We start from the raw sequence: 19935 nt of genomic DNA on the forward strand, positions 1-19935 counted from the left end.
GCTTGTATACTTTGTAAGCATCTCACTAAGTGTATCTCAGTGGTGAACATGTGGTTAAGCCTAGATGCTATCCAAGTAAGTTTATGTTGTATTGTATAACTTGTTCTACTTAAAAATATGTGAATGGTGTTGATGAAATATGTACTTATATAAATCTTGACCAAATGGTGAGGCTTAGCCCTATTTGTATGAGTCAAGGATATTTATGATTCCTGACTATATGGTGATGCTTAGCTTATATATGTAAGTTAGAGGCATGAAAGTAGAATATGTAATATCTTGATTTTCTAATCCTACTATTAGCCATTAATCAGGGATGAATTAGTAATTAATAGATGATTATACGTTCAGATGGTTATTTGATAATTTAACTCATTAAGATGTTGAATGAGCAGATATGGGTGGAAGAATCATGACCCAAAGCGAAGCATGTGCGCGCAAGTAAGGATTGTCATCACTGTGGCTAATACTGCTTGTGCCATGGCGCATGTACCAAAAAATGACCTTGTAAGTTGTGATTTAGCTTAGTTTTTGATAGGAAATTAGTCGCTTATCCTCAAAATTACACTAAAGCTAACCCTAATGCAATATAGGACGAACCCTAGGTCATCTCTCAAGGAATGATTTTAAGTCTAATTGAAAGTTATCTAGTGAAATAAATCAACCAAAGTTTGTAGGAATTTAGTTACCTAGCTAATTATCTAAACTAATTACCTAATGTGCAAGTAATTAAAATGCTAGTGAAAGTGAGTGAAATGAACTTCCCTTTTCACAATAATGGAACCCTAAAGATTAGTTGATTTTGGACTCATTATCTTCTCATGATTAGACTAAGTTTAGCTTCCCTTTCCTCTTGACTAAAGCTGTCATGACTTAAGAAAATTATCCTAAGCCAATTAACTTAATTAGCTAACCTCCCTAGGTCTTAGATTAAAGTCCCTAGTTCAATTAACCAATTGGTGAAGACATTAGCCAAGTGATTCACTCAAAATCCTCTCTTAACAGCCATGGTGAAACACATAAATTGAGCAACCACAAGATTATGTCAAGCTACTCAACAACACAAGCATTAATACCACAAGATTATGCAATATTAACACAAGATATTCACTAATTGAAAAACACAAGATTATGTGACAAACAAAGAGTGACAAAATTCAGTCATAGTTGTCCAAGGAAGAAATTAAATGAAACAATCCTCTCTCTTTACATCAACATCAAATTCAAATTAGAATTTATAAGCTAAGATGATTAAACCCTAGATTAAGGAATCTAACCATCTAGTAAAAAGAGAAGAGGATAGGAAACAAAAGAACTTAGCCAATTTGAAGCTCAAGACTCATCCTCCATCTTCATCTCTCTAGGATTCCACAAAGAAACTTAGCCAATCTTCATCTTCAAGAACCCTAGTGATTGCTTGTGAAGGCCAAACTCCATAGCTCTTGAATGATGGAAATGAGCTTCAATCCTTGTGAAAATGGAAGGGATGGAACGAAAATGAAGAGAGGAGAAGAATGGTATGAGTTTTGTGGAGGTTTGGTGGCTGAAAATGGAGGTTAGGGTGCTGGAAAATGAAGAACAAAAGAGAGAAAATGAAGAACACTATGAACAAGAGAGAGAGAATGTGAAAGATGAATGAGATATGTGTTGGATCCCATTTGGGGCTTAAAATGGCATGATCCTTGGTGTCTCCCATCAGCTGAAGCTTAATTAAAATAAGGAAAAAGAAATTAAAATGTAAATGGGAGCCTTGTCACACTTGCAAGGTGGCAACTTCCTATTGGTTTGTAGATGATTCCAATGTGTGCCTAATTTTCCATGTGTCATCCACATCATTTTAGCTTATTTAACCCCTCAAAATAATCATAATTCACGTGCAAACCATCAGCCATTGACCTCAAGGAGTGTTGACCTCAATTGCCCAATTGATGCACAAGTCACATGCCACCTATGTCACATAAATCACATAATTCAATTAAATAGCATATGATATAATAAAATCTAATTCATGTCCAGAATTAAATTCATAATTAGAAGGGAGAATTTATTAAATTAACCAAGTTTCAGGCTGCACAAAATTATATAAAAATTTTCACACAAAGGCAAACCAAAAACTAGAACAAACTAAGACACTTAAGAAAGTGTTGACTTTTTTATTTAATTACTCCCAAACTAAAATGAATTTTAAAAATATAATTTTACCATTCATCAACTGGACATCAAATTCACTTTTTCAATTTTTCTTTTACATTTTCTCAAAAGTTCATTTTTTGGACCAAAATGCCCTTAGTGCACTGAACCTAAAAACTTAGGCAAAGTTCCAAATCTAATGCAATGTGTGCACTTGAAGGTGATAAATCATTAATAAAATAGTCCTAATTGACAAATAAAAGTGGGTAACAAATGTGTTCTGTAACATCCCGAAATTTTAAAACTCGGATTTATAAAAATAAAATAAAATAAAATATCTATAATTAAATTAAAATTTAGAATAATTTAATAGAGGTCTAGAGTTTGAATTTTTCTAAGCAAAAGTTTAGTTTTATTTGATTTTTAACTATGGAAAAAATTACCAAAGTTGACCTGGGCTTTTATGCAATAATAAAAAATATTGGGCCATTTCTTGTAATTTTCTCCAAAATTTTTGACCAGCATTTTAAGGAGCAAACTAATGCAGAAACGCAGAGAAAATGAGAAAGGAAGCAAACGCACAAACGGGAGAGTGAGAGAGAGAGAGAGAGGAAGAAGAAAGGAGAAAGAGAGGGAGTTGGGCTTGGATCTAGGAGTCTTTACGACCGTTGCGAGCTCGGCTACACGATAGGTAAACTCCCTACTTCAATCCTCTTCTCTTTCTCTTGATTTTCTTCAATTTTTGGAAGAGGAGATTTTTGGATTTTGATCCCAAAGGCTTTATTCTTGTAAGCTTTTGTTTCTTTGGATCCTAGGGAGCATGTTTTGAGTTTCTATATAGTGATCTAATGTTTTGAGTGAATAATTGGATGAAAAGAGGTGTTTTGGACACAAAATAAATCCTGAGAAATTGGGTTTTTGCTCTTCAATGGTTTAAGCTTATTGATTTAGTTATAATTTTTCTATTTGAGCCCAATAAGATTTAAATTAAGGTTTGGTTTCCATTATAAAGGCTAATGGTGAAAGTTGGTGACACTAAGTGAAGGTTTTTAATTGATAAAAAATTATATAAATTGGAAATTAGCCTAATGATGGCTAATAAATGGTTTTGGTGGTTAAGTGATACTATGTGAATGGTTGGTTAAATATATGGACCATTAGGGTGGATTATGACTCATTGACCTAAGTTGTGTGGTATAAGTTATAGTCTTCATTAATGCTATTTGTCATGATAAGTGATGTGGATCACTTATATGTTGTAGAAAATTGTTGGTGGAACTTATTGAGAAGTAAGGAACAAGCCGAGCCCTATTTTGTACAAGGGGAACCCTTTTGGTACCAAAGGGTTGAGGTAACAGGGGAATTTATATTTTTTATTACTTTATTTTAGCTATTTTTGAATAAATATTACTAGTTATCATGCATTACATGTTTTAAAAGATTAAATGTGCTTTATAAGGGGTTATGGGGTACTATTTTGATTATAGTGCAAATATATTTTCTAATTGTTTAATAACAATGTTTTTATGGAAATGAGATTTATAAATATTATACTACTTTAGAGTGTTGAATGGTCAATACTCAAGAAAGGTAGACAAGAGTAAAAGGCATGATCTCGGTGGGAGTTCACCAATGAGAAGGTGTGGATTTTTGATATTCTATGGCACACTGTCAGTACTCAGTGTTGTCTTACGTATTGTGGGCTCAGTGCACTAAAGTGGTTAGTGTATTGAGTGTTCGACACCTCTCAGTGGGGGAGGGAATCCAACATATGAAGTGTGAGGTTGAGTGCCTAGGCCAAGGTAGCCCTCACATGGAAAGTAAGTTGGGCTGGCTCTGGGAGGAAATTAGCTTTAACTGCTTAGGATACACGTCGAAGGGGCATAGGAGGTTCGGTGGATTAGATCATGCCTTAGATTATGTTTTGTGCCTGTGGAGGTACAAGTAGGTATAAGGTTTACCTGCGAGTTAAAGAGTGCCAGGGGGCATTCTGTTGGTCATGAAAGGCCATACCGGCCTAGGTCATGCATTCATACATTTTAAATGGCTAAATTATATACTATGTTGAATTTATTATTCGTTTATTCGATTATGGCTTACTTTGTAATAATCAATGTAGATTTCACTGTTACTGAGACTGTGGTTGTCTCACCCCTTTCTTTTCAATATTTTAGGTCCAGGCGAAGGATCCAGTGGTGGACGGGGAAAGGAGCAAAGCTAGGGGTTTGCTTGTGATTTGTAAAGAACTGCAACCCCTTTCTTTTGAGCAAATATATTGTAATGTATTTAAGATTAGGGTGCCAGTAGATATGATTATGTGTGTGTGTGTGAATATGTGTGGATTGTGTGCTTGTGTATGAATTTTTGTCTGTTTGCAGAATTGTGGCTAGGAAACTTGGTTATGGTGTGTGGTTTTGATGGATTTACTTAGTAGACCAAGTTTCTATTACAAGCAGATCTTTATTTTGATATATATGTGATTTTATAAGCAAATGCAAAGTGGTTGCATTGCAAATTGTGTGCTATGGGCAAACATACAGCTTGGATAAAGAGAGTGGGTGTGTAGGCCCCACAAGGAGCTCTGAGCCAAGTGAAAATGTTTAGCATATGTATTTATATAAATACATGGTATTTAGATTGATTTGTGACCACTCTTGTATGATTTGTGCATTTTGGGGGTTTAGGGTCCATTTTAGGAAATGGCACCCGGGTGGTCAAATTTTGATGTATGGGGGTTTTCCATCATTTGAATGTTCTTTCAGGTGTTTTTAGTCTTATTTGACGTGTCCAAAGTGTTCCCACAGGTTTGTGACCATTAGGATGAGATTTGGACAATTTTGAAAATGGTTTTTACTAAAAAGCTGCACTTTTGCATCCAGGTGTCCAAATTTTAATCCAACAGTTGGATTTCTCTAAAATTTGGGTCACAAGTAAAACCTTTTACAAGCTTCATGTGGGCTTTGGAATCACGTCGATCGGATATCGGACGGAGAAACGACGCACTTCAGAATTTGGTCTGGAGGTGCTGTCATGACAGCATTAAATTGCTGTCATGACAGCTACAGTATTGATTTTATAACCTACACAAAATTCAATCCGTCCGTTGGATCTTTTCAAAATTTAGTATGCTAATAGTATTCTTTAAAAGTGACATGTGGGCTTTGGAATCACTCCGATCGGAGATCAGATGATAAAATGGTACACTCCGGAAGTTGGTCCGGAAGTGCTGTCATGACAGCTTTTTAGCTGTCATGACAGCTTTTTAGCTGTCATGACAGCAAAAATAACTATTTTTTTACATGTCTAAATAGCTGTCATGACAGCAAAAATAACTATTTTTTTTACATGTCTAATTTTCAATCCAACCGTTGGATCTTTTTAAAATTTGGTATACTTATAGTACCCTTTGAATGTGACGTGTGAGCTTTAAAATCACTTCAATCGGAGGTCGAATGATGAAACGGTGCCTCCCGGAAGTTGGCCCAGGAGGGCTGTCATGACAGCAATTTAATGCTGTCATGATAGCATCTTTTTATTTCACTTTCGTCTAGCTTGCTTCCGCGTGCTATAGGTAGAATCTATAAATTTTTTTAAGGCTTTAAATGGTTTGTTTCCTAAGTTAGTTTTAGGATTAATTCCTTAACCACACTTAGTTTATTTGATTGTGTGATTTTTGGATAACACTCGGGGCAAGTGTTACATGTTCTATCAGTTTTCAAACAAGGAAATTAGAGAAAAAGTGAAGGGCGGAGAAAAGAAGCAAGGGTGAACTAGGGCAAACATTTTTGGAGCATTGGAAGACATCTCTAATCAGTAACTTTTTGAGTAAGCTTCATACAACCCTTATCTCTAATTCTACTATAATTTCTCTTAGTATGAGTTATAGTGAAATTGAATTGGAAAAATTTTAGGGGTTTGTTTCTATCTAATAGTAATAAAAAGGTTCTCGAGAGTTAAATTAGAGCTTTGTAATTGGTTTGGAGTTGAAGGATAAAGCTTTGAATCTATAAGCTTAATTTGGCCCTAAACTAAGAGAAAATTGGGATGAAAATCATGTTTGAGCAGAATGAGATTGTTTGAAGTGGTATAAAGTGGTAATCGAGTGGTAACTAACTTAGAATGGATAAGCAAAAGTGAATGAACAACTAATTGTAGCATTGAGTAGTAAATAAGTATTTTTGATCAATTTAATCGATTGACTAATAATGCTAATTGTGTGTAGATTGGCATAATCTAAATGTAAAGTATAGAAAGAGGCCTTTAGTGATGTGTTAGTGGCTATTGAATCCACGTGTAACCTTCTTGTGATAGAAGGGTAGAGATAATTGAATAACTGTCTCTGTTTGACTATTACATGAAACTAATTTAAATTGAGCATGTTTTGTGTTATTGTATGGTTATGACATGGAAATGACCTTTGATTTAATAAACAAGTGAAATTGTGTAATTTTGTGTGTTTGTTTATGTTTGTGTGTGTGTGTGTGTAGTGGTGATAGGGAACTTATCATTAGTTCAAAAAGCATAATCATAAGGGTTGGAGTTCACCCGTGTGGAGATGTAGAGAAAAGACCATATAACTTTATTCTCCTTAGTACCCGACAAGGTATGGTTGGAGAATTATATCTCCTCAATGCCTTTTGAGGTGTGGTGTTGGAGATTATCTCCTTAGTGCTTATTAAGGTGGGATGTCAGAGATTCAAACTCCTTAGTATCGATATGATGCAGTATTAGAATGGGGTGTATTAGGGAAAACCATAGTCTAAAAGTGAGATAGAATACCTTTGGTTAGGTGATTCTACTACTGAAGGTGAGCACAAGGCTGATGAGAGTGTATATTCGTCTAAGGCGAGCCTATGATTTCAAGTCAGAGTGATATGGAGGTTCAATCAGTAGTGATCATACTATATGTTGGAGAAGTGGTGAATAGTGATAAAAGAGGTGAAATGATATATATATATATATATATATATGGATGTGATTTAAAAGGAAACATATGTTATATGCTATTTTTAATTATATATTATGATGTACTTGCTTATGTTTGCATGTGATACTCAATAGTAGAGAGTTATTTTGTTATTGAGATTTTTATCTCACCCTGTGTTTACATTTTTATAGGATAAACTTAGTGATCAAGGCAAGAAAAAGGAGTGAAGACTGACTTAGAGTTATTAAAGCCGTGTGATTTTAGAATTTGTGTAATGAACCTAAACTTTATGAATATTGTGTATATAACTTACCATAGAACTTGCATGTATATTTTGAGTTGTGATTGTTGAAATTATAGTGATTTTGTAAATCTTAGCCTATATATGTAAATGTATGGTGAAATAATTAACAGGGGTTAAGATTTAGTTTTAATTATGTTGTGAGTATGTAAAGTGGTGATTTGTAGTGATATTATAGTGAAAATAGTCAAAGGAAAGTTTTTGAGCCAAATTGTGAAAAGTTTGTGTTTTGTAGAAATGGGTTGTTGAATAGTCAAATTTTGATATATGTGTATATATGTGATATATTGTGATCAACAAGTATAATAGGTCTTTTTGAACTTGGTTCAAGGCCTATAATAGTTTAATGAGATTAAGAGATTGATTTGAGTGCTTAGGCGAGCTAATTTCCTTTAAAAAAGTAACTTTTTGCACATTGGTGTCCAAATTTTAATCAAACTGTTAGATCATATTCAAACTTATCTCATTAGTTAGCTCACGAGCTAAGCTTCACGAGGGCACTTGAATCACTCCGATTAGACATCATATGTGGAAACAGCGCAAGCTAAAAGTTTGTCATTTGAGCTGTCAAATGACAATTACAGAAATTGGTATGCACGCCACGGTGCATGATACAGAGAAGGTCAACATGCGTGGCTTTCTGCCACATGTCATGACGCGTGTGTTGTCCGCCACAACGCATGGCCCATAATCTAACCTGTTTTTTTCATTTTAAAGGCATGCAATGATCTATATGAATGCATATAGTTTGTTTCCACTACGTATTGCTTTAATGTGTTATGATTTTGATAATTTTGCAAAAGAAGTCTTAGGTCTAAGCTTTTCAAATAAAGTGATTGTTTATGATTTGGTTTTTATATAGTGGTGATTAGGTTAATCTTCTCCTATATTTGATAGATATAGGGGAGGGTTACAGAATAAGTGCATGTGTGTATGTGAATGCATGTGATATTCATATAAGATGTGATATATACAATGTGATGTGACATTGAGAGGTCAAAATGTGTATTTGATGGGATATATGTGATGTGATATGTCAATTAGATGTATATGGTCCTTTTGGATTTAGTTCAAAGCCTAAAGTAATTGAACACTTAAGGTACTAGTTTTTGAAAGAAAAAGTAACTTTTTGTATTCTGGTGTTTGATTTGAGATCGTACTATTGGATCTTATCCAAACTTATCCATTGGATAGATTATGTTATAAGTTTCGTGTGAACACTTAAATCACTACAATCGGACATCAAGTGCGAAAATGGCATGCAGTGAAAATTCATATCAAAAATCTGCCATGATAGCAAAATTTGATACATGCATCAAGGTGCATGGTGTGTAAGCCACGGTGCATGACACAAAACCAAGGCACGTTGCTCTATGCCACATGCCATGACACATGTGGAGTGAGTCGTGGCACATGGCTTATTTTTTAAATGAATTGTTTTATTATTTTCCTTGAAAAACATTTGAATCTATGCTTTCATTAGCTTTTTTTATTAAATATATTTTCTATGAAGTCGGGATCCTGCATTTTGAAAACAAATTAAGAGCTATAACTCTGATATTATGTTGAGATGTGTGTAAATGAATTGGTAAAGTTTGGACAAAATGGGGACTTTACACAACACATCCTAATGTTCTTGGTGGGGAATAGCCATCCCACCTACAACATAACATATATGTATTTATTTCTCATACAATAGTGAGGAATAACCATCCCACCAATATAATATTATAATATGCCATATAACTCGTGGTGAGGAATAATTGTCTCACTTACATAATATGTAATATATAATGTATCATATAACTCATGGTGAGGAATAATCATCTCACCTAATATATCACACACTCTTATACATATTTACACACACCATACAATTAAATGACTCACAAGCAAAAATAAATAATTAATTAAATAAAATTAAATAAATAAAGAGCAATAATTAAAAAAGGAATAAACAAATATCTCCTAAATTTAAATTATCAATACACATAATCATCAACATATAATTTAATTTCAATAAAGTATGAATGGTTATAACAACAAAAATATTAATCAGAGTTAGAACACTGACACAATTCCCTGTGATCTAGAAACATTAAACATAGAAAAAAAAAACTCTTGATTTTGATTCCCAAGTGAGCAAGGAAAAAGTGAAAACAATTTAGGCTTGAAATATACTAAATTTCTTAATCCTATGATTAGCTCTTTATCAAGGGTAAAGTAGTAATTAGTAAAGGATTAGAGATTTGGATGATAAATTGATGAATTATATCCTTGGAATGTTGAATGAGCAGGTATGGGTGGAAGGGTAGCATTTCAAGTCGAAATGAGTACGCGTGGTGAGAATTCTTCTCACTGTGCCACATGTTACAACAGATGATGCCTGCGCCGTGACGTATGGACCAGAAAATGACCCTTTAAGTCATGAAATTGGGGTGATTTCAAAAGAGAAAAATTAAAAACACATGAGAAGGAGAGGAAGCTGTGGTGTGCTAGGGCAAGAGATTTTGAAGCCGTGGAAGGCATTTCTGATTAGTAACTTATTGGGTAAGCTACATATAATCCTTACCTTCTATTTTATCCAAATTTCTCTGAATATGAGTTATAGAGAAATTGAATTGGTGAAATTTAAGGAACTTGATTCTTACCTAATAGTAATAAAAGGGTTTAAGCAAATTCGAGTTCTAAATTTTGTAAGTAAGAATGCCAAAGTTATTTTTGCAAGCTCAATATGTGTATGAATATTTAGAAGCAATCTCTAATTGCATGTTTGAGTAAGAGTATATGAAAATATCAAATTCAATTTCATATACTAAAACATAGCATTAACTAAGGTTGCTGGAAATATAAAGAGTTAAGGAAAGTAAAATTGCAAACAATGATTTATCCTGGTTCAACTCCTCCTCTTAAGCCTACATCCAATTCCCAACCAACTAGTTGAAATTTTTTCACTATAACACAACTTTGAGTAAGTGCTTGCCACCTTAGTATATCCATAAGTTCAGTTTAGGCACTTGTGAGCCTTTACAACAACTCACTTTATTAGTAAGCTTCTTTTTCTAAGAGAACAACACTCTCTTGATTTTAAAAAAAATCTCTTCCTCACCTTTACAAAGGTTTTGATTATGTGAATCACTCAATTGAAACTCTCTCTAAGAGTGGTGATGAGTACATTGGAGCTCTAATACTCAAATAATGAATATACATATAATATTGGCTCAATAATAATGATTTTTGTATACTAAAAGTAATATGATCATAAATTTCATAGCTCAATAATTTTTAAAGCATTTTAAGATCAATTTGGAGTGTTAAATTTATAACTCATTGAGTGAAATAAGTGTTAAAGACATTCAATGATCATTTATAGTCGTTACATAATGATTATAGCTATTAGTGCAATTTCTTACGAGTGATAAGTGCTATTTCATGCAATGCATGTTATGAAGGTTTTATATGTATAGGTGCAATATATTGCAAGTGACCTATTAAATCACACAAGAAAATTCATGTTGTAGAGAAAAGAAGACAAATCACACAAGTAAGCAAGATGTCTTCACGGGTGATTGAGACCATGAAATTTATATAATGAGAAACAAGGTTTTAGAGATCATTTCTTATGTGTGTATAGGTAGTTTCATGCTTGATCCAGAATTCAGAGGCTATTCAATATGAAAATAGGCTTCTGGTGCATTTTCATGTGTGAACGCAAGATGCTCTCACATAAGATTGAGCACTGGTACTAAATCACGCGGGCGTGACTGCTGCTCTCACATGTGATTCTGCAGCTTCACTTTACATAACTTCATAATGTCCTAACTCACTTAATATAACTCTAAATTTAATAAATTATATATCATTGGAAAGTTCTTGAAGTTTAGTTTTCAAAGAGATTTCACACAAATTCAATGTATATTTTGATATATGATCAAAAGAGTGAACGAAGGTCAAGTTTGTAATTTCTGTAAAATCAATATCTCAACACTCAACTTCTAGAGTTCATATATTTTTCAATAGAACTTCTTTTTGAATAAATAAACTATCATTGAAAATATGTTAAGAGTCTATTTTCAAATGAGATATATTTCACATTAGAATTAGCTTTGTAGTGTGAGATATGACACAAAACATAACCAAAGGTTAAAACTAATTTTCTATACAATTCACATTTTAAAGCATAGACTTCAAGTGTTCATGACTTTTTAACTTAACTCCATTTTGAGTAAATAGAACAACTTGAAAAACTTTATAAAGTTAGTAATCAAAACATTTCAAACTTTGTGAGACATATGTGATCAAAGATGAAAACCATGATTATATCTCACACTTTCTCTTAATAGCTAAAATACATATTTTGATTTAAGATATCTTGAGCCAATATTTTATATCTAAATCAATGAGTTTAATAAAAAGACTCTTAGCCTCATGATATTATACTTATCAAGTCCAAGACTTTCAAGGTGCATCCAAACTTGTATAAATATCTTCATTCTTCTTAAACTCTTATTGGATCATCCTTCTTTTTATCTTTATGTTCTTCAATCATGAGTGTAGCATGCAAATGATGACTTCAACTTTGTTTCTCTTCATGCTTACTCTCATCTTCTCTTAGGACAACTTTAAATAATATATCATGAATAAAATGGTTAGTCCGAGTGCTAATATGCATAGATCCAAGTTGTGAAACATTCTTAGATATAGAATTAATTTTAAAATAAGAAAAAATATGATAGTATAAAATAACTTTGATACACACAAATCATTTTTTCAAATCTCATGTAATATGGAATAACATAAGTAAAAACGCTTTAAAGCAATTGTTTCGTAGTTATAGTTAACTACTCTATATATGAAAACAATTAGGCATAAGTAGTTAACTTATTTATATTTGTCATCATTAAAATTTAAGGTAAACATAATGTCACAAACTATTATGTCTAACAATCTCTCCCTTTTTTATGATGACAAATCACCTATAAAAAATATGCTTATATAATAGAAATAAATGTTTAGCAAATCATATTTTTTATGATAACTTCTCTCCCTATTTGTCATTAACAAAAAGGCTTTGAAATAAATGCAAGGAAATACTAGAGTACGATAAGATTTAGAGTTTTCCCTTTAATGACTTCTCCCCATATTTGTGATGTGGAGAAATTTGAAGACTGAATTTGACTTCTCCAATGTTTATCAATTTGTTTTTCTATTTAAACATTATTCCATATTTTAATTTTAATTAAATGTTACAATTCATTTGTTATGTTTTTAAATTTGCTAATAATATTCAATTATATTATTCATTTTTATAGCTTTCGTATTACTATATTTTTATACTATTCAATTAAGATGTATAATTCACAATGATTATATCCCTACTAAAATTTTAACAGAGTGTTTGAATATTAATGTCACTTGTTATATTAAATTTGATAATAATAATTATAGAAACTTAAAAAATTTTATAAAAAAATACTCCCTCCGTTCAAACATGTAAGGCATTTTTTGAAGAGTTAATTGTTTAAAAATGTAAGATATTTTTTGTCTTTCAAGGTGTAATTATTGTCTTTTTTTTAAAGTACCCCTATTGATAATAACTTTATATTTATTATAATGTATTTAATATAGATAAATATAAAAAGATAGCAGTTAGTTTAAAAATAAATAACTAATTTATTTAAAATAAAATTTAATTAAAAATATTTTATATGTTTATACGAAGAGAGTAATATTGTATACATAATTATACCTCCAAACACGATTTTGATGGATATAGTCCAAACAAAACTAACATTCTCACTATCACTTCAAGTAAAAAGCACCCAAGCAAAAATCACAATTCATCAACACCACTTTTTGTTGATGTCGTTTTTGAAAATCACGATTATTTATAATCTCATTTGCTCAATTCCAAGTACAAGAAATCAAAGTTGAGGATGTAATACAAATTTGTAAGTTACAATTAACCTATTATCATGACCATGATTATTTTTTCCAATTTTTCATTGGAAGGTTGATTGATTTCTTAATTAATTATTATTTATGCTCCCGCATGGCTGTCGCATTCCCATTCTGCAAGTGGAGATGGCCGGACGAAAGCATCGGAAACGGAAAGACAGCTCGAAACGCCGTGAAGCCCCCTTGACCGGAGACGGAGGAGCCTCCCTCTATCGCTCAAATCACTCAGTGGACGAACCTCTTCTTCTCCGCCGTCGCCAACATTCTCCTCCATCTCCCTCCTCCACACTCCAAGACCGCGTCGCCGCCCAGCACCGGGAGATTCAATCCCTCCTCCTCGACAACCAACGGCTCGCAGCCACGCATGTGGCGCTCAAGCAAGAATTGGCCGCCACTCAGCAAGATATCAGCCAGTTGTCCTCTGCAGCAGCCGAAGTAAAGGCTCAGAGAGACATTGAGGTGGGCAAGATTTTCGAGAAATCACTGATGATGGACGCTGAAGTTCGCGCCATTGAAGCCATGAGCTCGGACTTGGCTCAGATGCGGGCGGATGTACAGGAACTCATTGAGGCCAGGAAGGACCTCGCGTCGCAGTTGCAGGAGATTGAGAGCGACCTTGCGAGGGTTCGTGGGGAGTCGCAGCAAGTGCCTGCAATCAACTCGGATATTGAGGCTATGCGCCGTGAGATTCAACGAGGAAGGTATATTTCTTCTACGCCTAATTCTTGAACCATTTTTTCTACATTTCTAATCAATGTAGCTTTCTTTGTTTCTCTTCTCTATCAGTGTGATCATAGTGCCTTCATTCGACTGAATAATCTCTTTTTGTTTTCAATGTCAAATGGATGGTGCTGTGACATTGAGCCATTGGTCATCCTTGTCCTGGGTGAACGTCTGAACGATAGAATGACATAGAATGACATTCTGTCAAATGGAACATATGCTGTTTTATGTTTAACCCTTTATTTGTAGTTTGTTTCCAAAAATTGGTTTGCGCAAAGAAACGGATAATATCTTTATCAGTAAATAATGTTTGACTCATACTTCCAAAAAAAATTGGGTGTAATTATACAGTTCACACACTGTAAGATTGGGTATGCGACCGTTCTTATTGCTTCACACCCATCTATTTCTATTCTTCTAGGGTGTGTGGATGTAATGATATGATGCTTCTTCATTATTTTGGCACGATGATAGTTCATAGTTTAAGAAAAAGGAGCAAATATTTTATTTGTAAGTTGCTATTGATATTTTATTCATGTTTCTAGTTTGTGCTATCATTTGCATTATGATTCTTAGAATAATTAATACTCTTTTATTTTTAAATTAGTTGGTTTGCTGCTTAAAGGTGTTATATGTGTGTGTTTGTGCCCTTATATATCTCCATTCCTGCACCCTAGACTTACTAAAGTTGTAGAATCCTATATATTGTATGTATCATGTTATATTTAATAAGTATACCCATATCAGCACTACATAGAGTAAAAGGAACATCATGCGATGTACCAAATATAGGGGAAAAGACTTAGTGATGAGAGAACAAGGTTAATTTTAATTCCCTATTAACTAGAAGATTGAAATGAGTGCTGTGTGATTGTTGTGGCATTGGGATAGAGCATGGTCATTGAGCAAGTGTTGTTCATTTCTAATGATGGGACTGGCAGAAACCCAGTCTATCTAATTTTTACTGCATTTAAATAATGAAATCTATATTACATGCAAGTTTGTGTCGCCAGTTGGTGTACAACTTGACTGCCCGAGCCTAGCTAGTACACTGTGCGCTTTAACTCTTTGCCCAGTTGGTTATCAATAAAGCAAAAGGGAAGCCAAAGAGGAGGCTGCGTGCTTGGCTTGATCTCAGTCTTTCTTGGAATATTTCTCTTCCCCCCGTGTTGAAGTAAAGTAAGGCACTCTTTCTCTTATATAGGCTTTTCAGCCTTGAACATCAATCCCATTTCCTGCTGCTCAATCCTCATCTTTTGACTGACCAGGGAAGATCAAACACCTCAATCCATGAAGGATTTGATAATGCCTCACTGAAGAATCAACCAGAATGCTTTCCATGGTTGACCCACTCCCCTCATAAAACACATTACCTGGTTGAGCTAAAAACTTGAATTGCATGGGATTTGTTGAAACTTAGTAGAGTGCTTTCAGAGTTCAAGGAGTCATATAAGGGAGAGGAAGACAAGACTTTGTGTCATAAACTTTTCTTCCTCTTCTCATGACACCATTCATTGGTATAATATAGTCCTCAAGTCATGTTAGTGAAGGTATAAGTTATCTGCTATGGTCTCTCTTTATCTCCCTGTTATCACTGAAAAATATTTAAGGGTGAGTTGCGAGGAACAAGTCTTAAATATTAGAATGGAAACTCCTCCCGAAAAGAAAAGAATGAGTATTCCTTCTATGGAATTAGAGTGGGATGTCAAAACTGTCCCATGACTCTTTTACCCTTGTCCTCCCTCTTCTTCCTCACGTCTTCCTTTGCTTCAACATCTCTCTAGTGCTGTTCTTTCTAGACGGATGAAAGCAAACTTGTGAATACTTACAGAATTCACCAACCCCACATCATAAACACACAACAAATTAAAGCATATCCAACAAATCCTTGACACTAGTCACCTCGGATCAATCATGAAGTATATCATTGAAAAAGGAAATCAAAGGGTTGGCGAACAAGAAGAAGAATTTGCAAAACACATCTACTTCTCTAGCCCATAATAATCATCATTGGCCATCATTGTCCATGAATCTGCCATTATCTGATCTCCATATTTCAGAATGTTCAAAATCACTTTAGGTTGAAATTGGCCTCCATGAGATCTGGCCTGAAATTTGCCTCTTCAAGATCTAGCCTGAAGAGAAATCCAATGTCACCCACAAATTTTCATGCTCCATTACCGTATATGCCCAATTTGTTGCCCTCAAAAAGATTTAGAACTTGAAAGTTGGAGAATCCCATGAGGATCATGGAATAGACGACCTTGGTCATGGCTAGTGATAAGAAATAAAAGATTTTCTGTTGAAAATTGAAAATTAGAAGGGAGAAAACGACAAAGATTGCTGATTGAAAATTTTCAGCAAGGTACAATGATGAATGGATCAGAAGGGTTTTACATTATCAGAGAAACTTGTCCTTTTGCAGCATTTATTTTATTTCCATCTAACCATAAAAAAATTAAAAATATTTCCATTCCTCCCTCATCATTCCAGACACAATCATGGAATGCCAGATTTCTTTACTTTTATTTTCCATTCATGATCTTTCCAGTAACTAAACGAGGTCTGAAATGCATCAACGAGACTGTTATGTAATAAATAAATAATGTTAGTTAAGGGGTATTCTGTGGCTAAGATTAGTTAGTTAGGGGTTTGAGGGTTAAGTGTTATGGTTTAGGCTTATGAGAATTAACGGATTCCTTTACTTGCTGTTCTCTCTTCCTCTCTATCTCTCTCTCTCTCTCTCAACTATTCTCCCTTACTTTCCCTCGTTTCTCCCTCTTCCCTACTTTCCCACACACAAGAGACCGGAAGAGAAAATAATGGAAATTGATGGGCTCGTAGAAATTCTTTGGATAACGCAGAAATGTATTTTCTTTCTCCAAGAACAGCATATGAAGAAGAAATGGAAAAAATAAGACATACTCTAGCACTTCATGGTGCTAAATGTCTGCAAGATTACAAAATCAAATTCTGGGTGCCATCTCGCATAATCTGGTTGAGTTGTGTGTTGACATCTGAATTCCTTATTCCTTAAAGAATTTATCATATCCATATCCCAAAAAAAACTTCCTGATACAATGAATATAAGAATGAGTTCACAAGGAGCTGTTCAGTGCTCAGCTATTTTTTCTGCCACCTCTAGAATCTGCAAATTTACCACTGCGTCCAGTTCTCAATTATCAAATTCTTCAACAATTTTGTATTGACCTCTTGGAAAAGTGATTGTTTTAGCACAGAGTTATCTTAGAAACCATAAATTAATATATATTTTTTTATTTATAGCTCACAAATGTGGGTTGTTGGTAGAGCATGTTGACATAATTTGATTTATGTAGTTGACCATATCTAATAGGATAAGGCGTACTGTTGGCGTTGTATAACTAATAAATGTAAAGGAGATTTAGAGCAACAGCATGCTTTTTATCTTTTATTTAGATTGACATGGATATATCTTCCTTTTCATTTCAGAATTCTGAAGCACTCCACTCTGTAACTATGGGTAGGTTCCCAGTGAGCACTTTTGATGGGATATGTTGAGTCTGAGGTGATTTTGTTTGAAAATACAAAGACATTAGGAAGCTTTTCAAGTATGCAGGATATATTATTTGACCAGTTTTTAGCATTCTACGTGCATGTGAAGTTCTTCCTTTATTTGCCCTTTCTTTGGGCAATCAGAGACTCAAAACTGCTTATCTCGTGACAATAAATGTTTTAAACTGTCATTTATTTATGAATGTAGGAATGCAGTTGAATATGAAAAGAAGACACATGCTAGTAACCTTGAGCATAGACAGACAATGGACAAAAATATGATTATTATGACTCGTGAAGTTGAAAATCTACGAGTTGAGCTGTCTAATGCAGAGAAGAGGGCTAGGGCTGCAGCTGCTGTCTCTGCAGTGACAGTGACGAATCCAAGTAACTTTCTTGATCATTTATCTTGAAGCTTTCTATATACAACAGAAGTATAACAAGAAAGTTTGGTTGAACTTTATTTTTTTAAAATGTTTGGTTGAACTTAGTTTGGCATTTTTTAACTTGTTTGTATTCAGGCCCTGGGTATCCCCCAACCTTTGACAGTCCTGAAATAGGATATGGAGGATTTGCATACTGTGACTCGTATGGCATGCATCAGGTATGCAACAGACTTTGCTTTATTTATTTCTTATTTTCACAAGCCACTCCTAATGTTAAGGTTATTGCATTCAGAAAACTCAGTGGTGGCTTTGCATCTTAAATATTACCCACAACTATTTAGTCACTACACAAGTACCAAAAGTAAAAAAGGGAGAAGGAACGGCAATGTTCCATGCTTAAGTGAAATCATTAACAATATTAAACAACCTCTGGTCCTTTCTATAAAGAACCTTTTGGGCTGTTTACTCTGGTCTACTACAATTTTTATAATATAAAAATATCATTATTGACTAAACATTTTTCTGCAGTCATTACTTAGGTGGAGATAGATAAATTGTATATGGAAAGAGAGTAAGAGTAGGGTCCCAATACTTTTCATTCTGGAAGTATTATACAATTGTTGATAAATTTAGTGCCGCTGAACTGGATTAACCATATTCCTGAATCGTTAAAAGAGAGAGGCATTGGCAACTGCAGTGAAAATCTTGTTCTTTTAAGTTTTTTCTTAATCCAAAAGATCAGTGAACTTACCATTGACATAAATCAGAATTATATTTGTTTAAAAGATATTTGCTCTTCCGACCTTGAAAACGGAGCGAATGATTTGGGAATGAATGAAAACTTGAAATGAAAGTTATATTACTTGATGGGAAACACAGGAAAATATGTTGGAAATGAGGTTGAGAACATTTAATTTACATTCCACCATCTATTTCTTAAAAATGGAATGAATAGAAAGTAAAGATAAAGAATATATAGTCATAATACCAGGAAAATAAGTGTTTCTACATGTATTGATTTTTTCTCTCTATATGTGATGTTAGATTCGAGTATTGTTAGATCTCATTGAGACTCTTAAAAAAGCTTTTGTGTGCTATTTTCTTTCTTTCTTTTTTCCCCCTCCCCTTATATTTCTTTTTCAAGTTGATGAATTCTAGAGTAACAAATTGTATTTTGCCGACATTTTTCACATTTAGGCTGGGGCTAATGCTCATCCTCAATATGCTTCTGGAGCAGCTCTACATCATCCATATGACCTGCAACATATGCATAGATAGCAATTCTGTAAATTTATCCATTTGTGACGGAAAAAAAATCTGTAAGCAGGCGATACTACCTATGATCTTAAAGAAATTATTCATCGACAGTGAGTAAAACTTTGTTAAAAAAATTTATCGTTTATTGGCACTTTAATTGTCACGTTCTTCAATCAAAGTAGCAAATATATGATTCTTCAGTTCCTAAATGAAAGATGTATAATTTTAACTGACGAGTATATTGTCCTACTAAATCATGCATTGTGAAATTGTTTTTGGAAAAAGTATACATTTATTGAATTATAATAAATCTGATAATAAAAATATGCACATACAAGAATAATCTTATTTGGCATCACTTGACAGGATTAGGTTGAGACTATTTGCGTTAGCATGGAAGTGTCTGGGCGTGGATGCGTTTAATTTAGGGTCATTGTTGTTTTGTAATATGTATCAACAGGCAAAATCGAACCTTTAATTTCACACAAGGTTTTAATTTAATTCTTTAATTTTATCAAGAGTTTTTTTACTCTCTTGATTTTAACACACACCAAAAAAAAAAATAGACTGATTCGGGATTCATCATGTTTTAAATGATAATTTTTTGTGCTAAGTATTATTTTTAAAAAAATTAATTTAATATGTTAATATTTAAAAATATTTTATTAATTTTGTTTTTTAAAAAAGTTGATGGTAATGTTCAACAATGAATAATAATT

General features: G+C 33.5%; 1 protein-coding gene and 1 long non-coding RNA gene across 2 annotated transcripts; both read left to right on the top strand.

Moving 5' to 3' along the window:
* The first annotated feature begins 403 nt into the window (after nt 1-403).
* On the top strand, nt 404-4623 carry LOC129301680 (uncharacterized). The gene is made up of 2 exons (XR_008591070.1): nt 404-507; nt 4305-4623. It is a non-coding gene; the product is annotated as an uncharacterized LOC129301680 (long non-coding RNA).
* An 8781-nt stretch (nt 4624-13404) lies between these two features.
* On the top strand, nt 13405-19373 carry LOC129301843 (protein FLC EXPRESSOR-like). The gene is made up of 4 exons (XM_054940450.1): nt 13405-14017; nt 17782-17960; nt 18095-18177; nt 19157-19373. The coding sequence occupies exons 1-4, from the start codon at nt 13443-13445 to the stop codon at nt 19235-19237; spliced, it is 918 nt and encodes a 305-aa protein (XP_054796425.1). The 5' UTR covers nt 13405-13442; the 3' UTR covers nt 19238-19373.
* The last annotated feature ends 562 nt before the right edge of the window (nt 19374-19935 follow it).

Source organism: Prosopis cineraria, unplaced genomic scaffold, assembly GCF_029017545.1.
Source record: "Prosopis cineraria cultivar Desert tree isolate PC_DT_omini unplaced genomic scaffold, ASM2901754v1 PC2, whole genome shotgun sequence".
Taxonomy (NCBI): Eukaryota; Viridiplantae; Streptophyta; class Magnoliopsida; order Fabales; family Fabaceae; genus Prosopis; species Prosopis cineraria.